Source organism: Tursiops truncatus, chromosome 6 (genome assembly GCF_011762595.2).
Source record: "Tursiops truncatus isolate mTurTru1 chromosome 6, mTurTru1.mat.Y, whole genome shotgun sequence".
Classification (NCBI taxonomy): domain Eukaryota; kingdom Metazoa; phylum Chordata; class Mammalia; order Artiodactyla; family Delphinidae; genus Tursiops; species Tursiops truncatus.
In genome coordinates this window covers 85,006,350-85,016,133 of record NC_047039.1, presented here as the reverse complement: position 1 = coordinate 85,016,133, position 9,784 = coordinate 85,006,350, and the positions used below count along the sequence as shown (strand labels likewise).

The following is a 9,784-nucleotide window of genomic DNA, read 5'->3' as shown; positions in this document are numbered from 1 at the left end:
CATTATGGCTAATCGCAGCTACTTAGGCTTAAGGGGGAAAAACCCAAAACAGAACAGACCTCATTTATTTAGCTAGTTGTGGAAATGGACCAGAAATGTCAGAGGGGCCTGTGGAGCTCTTCTGCACACCTGCTGTCTTGGTCATGAGTCCATTTGAGCGACCCACAGTTCTGTTCACAGCTAACTCTCCTGCACTCTTTTCCAGACCTGTCACCATGGCCTACCAATTTCCGGCCCTCACTTCAGAACAGAAGAAGGAGCTCTCAGAAATTGCCCAGTGCATTGTTGCCAGTGGGAAGGGGATCCTGGCTGCAGATGAGTCTGTAGGTGAGTGCAAGAAACATCACACAACAACCATACTCTTGATTCTACACTTAGCAAAGGCAACTTGATAATCATATTCTCTTTCCTCTCAGAGGAAGTAAAGGTTTATATGCACAGGAGTGGGAGCGGAAGACTCAGTAAGCATAGACCTTTTGAGTCTTGTCATTCCAGAAGGCACATTTCTGAACACCAAGCAAACAGGCTCAAGCCCTCCATTTTAAGACCCCCTTGCCAGGGATCATTTGAATCCAAGCTGTAGCGAGGCCAGGAACTCAGTAAGCAGGATGAGACCTCTGCCGCTAATGACAAGTCAGTGTAAAGTCAGCCAAGGAAGGGCACTGAGAGCAGGGAAACGTCCACATCAGGAACAGGGCAGCGCTTGTGACTGAGAGCAGCTCAGGATGGCACATGGGAGAGCTGCGGTGGCCTGCATGGCCCACCATAAAATTATGGAAGCCAGAGAGGTCAACAGCCTGCCCTACCCCTCCTTCCACTGTCTGTATATCCAGTCAGATCAGGGCTGGACCAGAGAGGCCTGAGGGCCGTGCAGCCCCACTTGGACCCTATGGTGGCTTCCACCCTGACCCTGACACGACCAGACCATGCACTTCCTCATCAGCATCCTGACAGCAACAACAGTCTTTCCCTGGGGAGACAGAAAACGAGGCAGGAGCTCTGATGATCTGAATAAAAAAGACAGTGTTGCTGTCCATCCTGGTGAGGGTCACTAGTTGGCATGGAGGAGGACGGCAGGGGAGCCCCTGGCTTGCTCCTTATGCTGCCTTTACTCACCCACATAGGCACCATGGGGAGCCGCCTGCAGAGGATCAAGGTGGAGAACACTGAAGAGAACCGCCGGCAGTTCCGCGAAATCCTCTTCACCGTGGATGATTCTATCAGCCAGAGCATTGGGGGCGTGATCCTTTTCCATGAGACCCTCTACCAGAAGGACAGCCAAGGAAGGCTGTTCAGAGACATCCTCAAGGAAAAAGGGATCGTGGTGGGAATCAAGGTGAATGCATCTCGCTCCCACCTCACCACAGGCCCACTCCCAACACAGTGGCTGAGTCACGGCCAACACGAGGACCACTCTCATCATCTAATTGCTCTTCTCACTCCTTTCCATCATCACCTTCCCACTGAAAACCAGATCCTCTTCTAGACCTTTCCAGTACCCTCTTCCTTCAACCATTTTTCTACGAGGTACTTAATCTCTTTGTGTCTCAATTTTTTCATTTCTAAAATGGGAATAATAGTACCTTCCTCATCAGGTTCTTATAAGGATGAAATGAGTTTGTAAAACAGTTCCTGTCACACCCTTATTATTTAGTTCATGATAGCTGTTATTGTTAAAACACTTACTGTTCTATTGTAACTGGGTCTTCCAAAACTACGTGAACTTCTCGAGTGATCATTAGTATTTGTCAAGTGCTTACAACTCCAAGCACTCATTTACTCCTCCTCACAACCTCTGGAGGTAAACTCAGTTATTATCCCTATTTTAGAGATGAGGATAGAAAACAGAATTACAACTAGTGTAATTTGCCCACAGCAAGGCAAAATTGGAGCCAGTTCAGGCCCAGACTGTCTACCTCTTGGGCTCATGACCTTAGCCTCTGTTATGCTGAGAGTAGAGGCTGCATCCTTATTCTTCTTATCTCCTGTAATAGCATAGGGCTTGGCATGTGCAGTGCTCAATAAATGTCTCTTGAATAAATGAATGAATAATTTAAAGGAAGTGGCTCTTACATGGCACCTCTGCATCCCAGGTACTAAGAGATTACTTCTTACTTTCCAAGCTCCAGCCCTGTGCTTTCTATACTTTCCCTCCTCTTAGGGTTGACAGTCTTACATTGTTCTTTCCAGGTAACTTCCCTTCTGCTATGGACTGAGTTGTGTCCCCTGAATGCCTAATATACAATACCTTCCTAATTCAACTCCTTGGTTTGTGAAAGATGAGAATCTAGCACCAGAGGCTCTGCTTGTGTTTTACTGAGATACCTGACACCTGCTAATAACTTGTTAATTATTTATATTCACAGTTAGACCAAGGAGGTGCTCCCCTTGCAGGAACAAACAAGGAAACCACCATTCAAGGTAAGGACATTGCCCACTGATATGAATCATGCCAGTGTATGCCAGAAATGAAGGAAGCAAAGAAGTGATTGAGGGAAAACAAAATATGAATTATCACACTGGTTTTAGAGCCACACACCTGTTCTTCAGCCCCAGCTCCTCTATTTAGTAACTGTGTGCCCTCAGGCTAGTCACTTAAATGTTCTGAGTCTCAGTTAAAATGGGATAACAATATCTACTTTGCAGAATAGTTGTGGGATTAAATTAGACAATGCACATAGAGTGCTTATCACAGTGTCTTGCACAGAGAAGATATTTTATACTTGGGAATATTATTTTAGAAAAATCTAGCATCAGTAGAGAGGAAAGAGTCCAAGCTGTGGGATCAGACACACTTGGGTTTGAATGCTGCTTCCGTTACTTACTGCTTATATAATTTTGCAAGGTACATCACTGCCCAAGTAGACAAGTATGAACCATAGCATTGGATTATCTAAGCAGAATTTGAATCCCAGCTCTGTCAAACTTGGTGAAGTTACTTTACCTCTCAGAGCCTCAGTTTCCAAATCTGCAAAATGAATATACAACTGTGAAGGTTGTGTAATATGACTATTAGGTCATAACAGTATAACAGCTATTAGGTTTGTTATGATTATTAAATGAGATAAGGTGTGCAAAATGCCTAGAATCATGCCTTGGAGCAAAGTAAGTACTAAATAACTATTAGTTCCCTTTATTCTTCTTATCCAATATGTATTATATATCAAAACCATATTTATTAACCCAGGTCTTTTGGCTCAGTACTGGGATGTTCATTTCTTTGCTGGATGTAATATTTCTTTGCCTGGATGTCTTGGGTCCTCAAGCTGTATGACTGAAAGCTAAGCCAAGGGTGAACTTCACTTTATCAGCAGCCCCAGCGGTCAGGGGTGCAAAGAAGCCTTTCTCTCTCGTGACTTGCAGGGCTTGATGGCCTTTCTCAACGCTGTGCTCAGTATAAGAAAGATGGTGCTAACTTTGGGAAGTGGCGTGCTGTGCTGAAGATTGACAACCAGTGTCCATCCCACCTTGCTATCCAGGAAAATGCCAACACCCTGGCCCGCTATGCCAGCATCTGTCAGCAGGTGCTTTTCCTTCCCTTTGGGCTAAAATACAGGAAGCGAAAGCTTTCTTCAAAGCCCATCTTCCTAATTTTACTGTAACCACACATGATCCCCCTCCTTTTCTCTCACCAGTATATCCTGATGGCATTTTTCACTGCTTTTACTAGGTGTAGTAGGGTAAGATTTGGTTCCACAAGTCAACTATGAGTCCAAAAGGCAAATACCATCAAGTGTAGCCCTCTACCAAAGCACTGTAAACTGAGTCTTAAAAGCATAGGCTCTTGAGGGCAGGGCATCTGCTTGTCTATGCTCCACCGCGTCCAAGGACATGATCCTCTTAAGTCCCCAGCTCAAGGGTGACAGCTTTGATCTGGTTCCAATTCATATAATTTCTTGGAGGATGGTAGCTTGATGCTAAAGTTTCCAACATATGTTGAAGTGTCTCTGGGATCCAGGTTAAGCCTGATTTGCTTGTGCAGGTGCTATGCTGAGGTTACCTGAGTTCTGGGTACTTGGAGCTTCCCAGTCAGAATTGTAAACTCTGCTTGAATTCCTTAGTTAATTCATACGAGAGGCATCTTTATTGGTGATTTAAGCTTGACAGCCCTAAAAGGGTGACAGCTAGGTTCTGATTTAGCTAGATTAGTCTCTAGAATAAGATATAGAAATTAAGAAAATAAATTGAATTTATTTTACCCCATTTCCAGGAAAACTTTTTTTCCCTCACTGTTCTTTTTTGGCTAAGCCACAAATGCTTACTAGACATCCCATTAAATTTCATTGCCTTTAAGTCACCTATATGTATATCTCCATAAGAGGGTCAACCTTGTACCAATTACAACTGTTAAATATCTTCTTAAAGAAAGGATCCTAGTGAACAGAGCTTCATTCTGTCCGCTCCATTTTCCTTTTTAGAATGGGCTAGTACCCATTGTTGAACCAGAGGTAATTGCTGATGGAGACCATGACATGGAACATTGCCAGTATGTTACTGAGAAGGTAAGTCTTATATATAAAGGTCCCAATGCCAGTTGAAAAATCTGTTTTAAACAACTGTTGTTACTTAACATATATCAGCTGTTATATATGAGGTATTCTACAGTTAGAATCATTGTGTAGCATTGAGAAGGTAAAGAGGTATTATCAAACCTTGTACTTTTTTGGGCACATGGTACACTCCTTATGAAAAAGCACAGGAACTGCATTACCAAGATTAGGGTTTGAGCATCCATGGTCCCGGCTGTGGGACCTGGGGCAAGTCATACTACCTTTTTGGACCTCAGTTCCATTATGTTTAAACTAAGAAACTTTAAAATAAGCTGAGGCTCCCATGAGAAAATATAATTAGAAAGTAATTTTTTCACATGTTACTTTAAATTAGCCACAATATATCTGTAAGAGAGTAAGAGAGTCCTCAGTTTCTCTTCTTGCAAAATGAGGTGGACTGAAATGAGATCTGAAAGCACTTCTGTCTCTAAAATGTTTATTTTTATGATCACTCAGCTTCTATGGGGATGGAGAATGGAGGCCAGTTTACATGTCCCCAACTAACTAAATTAAGGCAGGTTTAACTGACCAAAGGGAGTAATGGGAAGGAAGGAGTGAAGGGCCTCTAGGAAGCAGAGCCATGCTGGTAGTCCATGCGGTGAGCAGTTAGGGGAGGGGCAGCAGGGACAGGCCAACTTGGCTGTGCTCAATGGCTATGGTTTGCAGGCATCACCCTGACTGAGCCTAGGGGCTGGTTGGGAAGCTTTGGCCAAGTAACGTATGGGAATTCCTTCATCCTGCGTCCCTGCAGTGTAGAAGTGTCAAGGTCAGGTAACTCTACGGCTGGTTCTAGGTTTCACCTATTTGGGCCTCTTGTCCTTCAGGTCCTGGCTGCTGTCTACAAGGCCCTGAATGACCATCATGTTTACTTGGAGGGCACCCTGTTGAAGCCCAACATGGTGACTGCTGGACATGCCTCCACCAAGAAGTATACTCCAGAGCAGGTGGCAATGGCCACTGTCACAGCTCTCTACCGTACTGTTCCTGCAGCTGTTCCTGGTAAGGTTTTCTTTCTTCTCTGACTTGAGGTCTTAGTCCTTATTCTTTGAAGGAGTGCCATAAGCATTTGCATTTGTCCAGGAGTAGTCTGCTTCTAGCCATGAAATAGACCTCTGATATCTCACATGCAGCCAGCACTTCCCTCTTGAACTCCGTGATACCGCCTATGCTGAGTCTGTCCAAATGCACACAATCCATTGATTTCCTCAACATTTCACTGCCCTCTTATTTACTAAAGCCCTTCTCTCCTTAGTCCAACTAGCTTCAACAAAGGCAAACTAATTTCTCCAACCTAGTCCCATGCAAATCAATTGGAGGAAAGATTGAGACATTACATTTCTTTCAGGCTCCTTCCTTGCTTTTTCAAGCAGGGTACATACTGGGACTAGTGGAGTGGAATGGCTTCTCTCCTTCCAGGCATCTGCTTTTTGTCTGGTGGCATGAGTGAAGAGGATGCTACTCTCAACCTCAATGCTATCAACCTTTGCCCTCTACCAAAGCCCTGGAAACTAAGTTTCTCTTATGGACGGGCCCTGCAGGCCAGTGCACTGGCTGCCTGGAGTGGCAAGGCTGCAAACAAGAAGGCAACCCAGGAGGCTTTTATGAAGCGGGCCCTGGTAAGATGCTACTACCTCTTATCTACTTGATCAAGTGGATACTTGGGGCCTGCTTGCATTGCTTTCTTCAGGCCATAAAGGTATTTCCAGAGAGTTGTCTACCATGCATTTTCAAATGTGGCATTAGAGCTGAGTAGGACGGTTAAGGCTGCAGAGTTTTGAATTATCTGCACTGGTAGTACAGTTGATGATGGTAGATTGAAGGACAGTTTCCACAGAGACACTTTAGAGGGAAGATGAGAGGGCCAAGGAGTGAACCTGGGGCACGTTTTATTTTGGGAAGATGAAGAGGAGAAGCCACCAAGACAAGCAGCAATAATACATTAAGATGAACCAAGGATTCTGGGAACAAATGAATGAAGTTTCAAGAGGTCAACAACAATGCGCTACAAAGAGATTAAAAATTAAGGCAGAGAAAAGGCTGATACTGTCATTGAGGGGCATATCAGTGACCCTCAACAAAACAGGGTCAGTAAAGGAAAGGTGCCCATTCAAGACGCTTGTCAGGAAAAGACACAGAAAGTTTACCAGGAACAATGAGGACAAAAGATGGTATTATTTAGCTACTAAAATTGCTTTTTGAATACCTACTAGGAGCCAAGCACTGGGGTGAACAAAGCAGACACAGCCACCGCCTTCAGGGAGCTTAGAGTTTAGCCAGATAGGAGAGATTGTCACGTTTAACTGTAAAGCAGAAGGAGTCAGAGGAGAGATTAAAGATTAGAAGAGGACAAGGACTTAGAGGAAACAGTACTGCATGAGACTAAATATTAAATATGGGTGGCAGAGTAGGTCTTAGAAAGGAGGGAGAGATAGGAAAGAAGAGACAGAATGGGTTTGGAATCAGGTCTGTAGAGGTGGAGAGATGCAATGGTTAATCACTGATTACAGGTGAGGCCATCTGTTGAGAATGATAAGGGTATGGAGATTTCAGTCTTTACAGTGGGGAACTTGGAATAGCTGTTGAAGTAGTTGCTAGGAAATTGACCAGAGGTTATGGCCAAGCATCAAGCAAGATGCAGCTGAAATGAGAGTTTGTGGTACATTAACTTAGATCCTGAACGTTCCTAATAGCTCTCTTATGCATGTAGCAAGATTCATATCAACCTAAATGGGAAAGAGCAGGGTTGAAGAATCCAAGTTTAACAGGGAGATGAAACAGTACCAAAATTTGATTGACAGCTTTATTCGGCTTGCTTATGACAGAGGAGACTGGGCAAGGAATCAGGTGTAGCCAGAAGTTTGATGATGAGGCACTAAAGGAAAGGAAGGGTACAGAGAAGCTAAAAAAATCATCTCAGGGGCATAAAGAGGTGTGAGATTTTACAGTAGTGCTTTATCTTGTGATGATGGTGGATATGGATGTGCTGGTGTGTGGCTGATGAGGGGGAAGCTAATATAGCTAATAGGATGGAGGGATTATGAAAGTAAGGCTCAGAAGGGTCATCCACACAGAAGAAGGGATGCTGAGTTTATCATCTAGAGCTGCGGTTCTCAAGCTTGAGCATGCATCCGAATCACCTGAAGGGCGTGTTAAAACGCAGGTGGCTGGACCCAGCGACAGAGTTTCTGATTCAGAAGCTCTGGGGTCAAGCTAGAGAATTTCCATTTCTAACAAGTGCTTAAGTCCATGAAACCTAACTTTGAAAATCACTGTAGATGTAGAAATAAGTCCTGGAGAGATTGGACAATAGCAACAGAGACTTGAAGACGGGGTACTGCTAAGTGGCATTTGAGTATTATTACAGGTTTCATAATTCTTAACTCACCTTCAATTGGAATTTACACAGGGTATCAAATGATATTATGATAACAACTACATAAAAATTATATATCCTTATGGACAAATATAGGTAGAAAATGGAAAATGTATTAAAAAAATTTTTTTTGCTATAGTAAAGCTTTAGCTGCATCTGCTTGATGCTTGACCTTATGTCTGGTCAGTTTTCTAGCAGACTATTTCAACTATTCCAAGGTTCCCAAATTGGGACTGAAATTTCCGTTTCCTTATCACTATATGAGTGAGAAGTTTCTTAACTTGAATTTCTAGTACTGTTGTTGCAATATTGTTAGTACTAAAAAGAAACCTTCTCAGTAACACAAACCTCAGGCTTGCCTGAGAAATGCTCAGAAAACTGGGATAAAAAAAGGAAGTAACATTATAGAAGGAAAGGAATGGTATCAGCAGCAATATTTAGCAAAATCACTGTACAGAGAAAACTCACATGAAGGTGAAGCTGATTTCAAATGAGAAGCAAAGAGGGTCAAGCAGAGGGTTGCTCTAACTCGGTCTCCTCTATCACACTTGTTTTTTAGGCTAACTGCCAGGCAGCCAAAGGACAGTATGTTCACACGGGCTCTTCTGGTGCTGCTTCTACCCAGTCGCTCTTCACAGCCTGCTATACCTACTAGAATCTGAGGCCGACCAGCCAGGCTCTGGCGCTTCTAGGTGTCTTGGTAGGAGGGCAGAAAGGAAACAATGACCTTTCGACTGACCCTGGAAATTAGACAAAATTAGGTTGGAACTACTGGAAACACAATGCATGTTAAGTTCTTAGACACAAGGAAAAAAATCAATTATTGAAACCTAAGTCTGAATATCAAGGATCTGATGAAATTTCACACAGTGATTTCCTTACAACACTTCCAGCTCCCCATGGCCCACAGTATCCATCTAAGAAAAGAATAAACTTTAAAACAGTATCAACTGTCCATCCACATAACCAAATGAAACACCTCATAAGCTGAGTGCAGAGAATTGTGTCTTATTAAACAGTCCTAGCAGTGGTAGGTTATGAAGGAGACAGCTACAACCAAAAAAGAAATAAAATGTTCTACAAACCTTCAGTGTGTATCAGGTTTTACTTTCTGCTCTTGCTTTCAAAGGGCTCAATATGTTTCATTACCTTAGACTCCACAGACGCGACTGATGTTAGTGGTCAGGATCCTCGACTTTGGCTACTCATTGGAATAACCAAAATTTAAAAACCCAGATACTCAGGCCACGCTCCAGCCAAGTTTGAGAACTACCAAGCTAGATTTCAAGCTTGAGGGTATTTAGAAATGAAAGCTATTCATAATGTGAAGCAAGCTACAATGTCAAATGATTTCAAGCAACATATGGAGTGTAATAAAAGAATCACTGTGACTCTGATGCTTGGAGCATTTCCTCTTCAAGTGGCCCAGGTTGGTGACATAGGACTGCATCTTCCTCTGCATATCCAAGCACACTGCCTAGTTTTGCAGTAAGAAATATTCACATAATTATACCTTATTGACTTCCAGTTTTCAGAATTAACCTATAGAAAAAGCATTAAAGACCACCATAGTTACAAGAGAGAATTTAAACATTATAACTTTGGACAATATAAAAGTAATGATTTTGGTGGAAAAAAAAGTAAATGACAGGAGGTGGGAAATTCAGGGGGAGGAGAAGTGAAGGAAAGCAAAGGGAACACTAATTTACTTAGTGGGGAGTCAGGATACTACTTGAAATTGATGGATTAAGAAATAGTGCTTTAAAAAAAAACAGTGCTTTAAGTCTATTAAAGTAACAAGGGAAATGGATATAAATCATTAAAATATTCATACCTATAATTAAGATATAGGAGAAGGTAG

At 42.8% G+C, this 9,784-nt stretch overlaps 1 protein-coding gene across 1 annotated transcript; it reads left to right on the top strand.

Annotated features, from left to right (window-relative positions):
• Positions 1–206: 206 nt before the first annotated feature.
• On the top strand, positions 207–9,234 carry ALDOB (aldolase, fructose-bisphosphate B). The gene is made up of 8 exons (XM_033859276.2): positions 207–327; positions 1,125–1,336; positions 2,367–2,421; positions 3,364–3,524; positions 4,419–4,502; positions 5,375–5,549; positions 5,967–6,166; positions 8,483–9,234. Exons 1-8 carry the CDS (start codon positions 216–218, stop codon positions 8,576–8,578), a joined length of 1,095 nt encoding a protein of 364 aa, XP_033715167.1. The 5' UTR covers positions 207–215; the 3' UTR covers positions 8,579–9,234.
• The last annotated feature ends 550 nt before the right edge of the window (positions 9,235–9,784 follow it).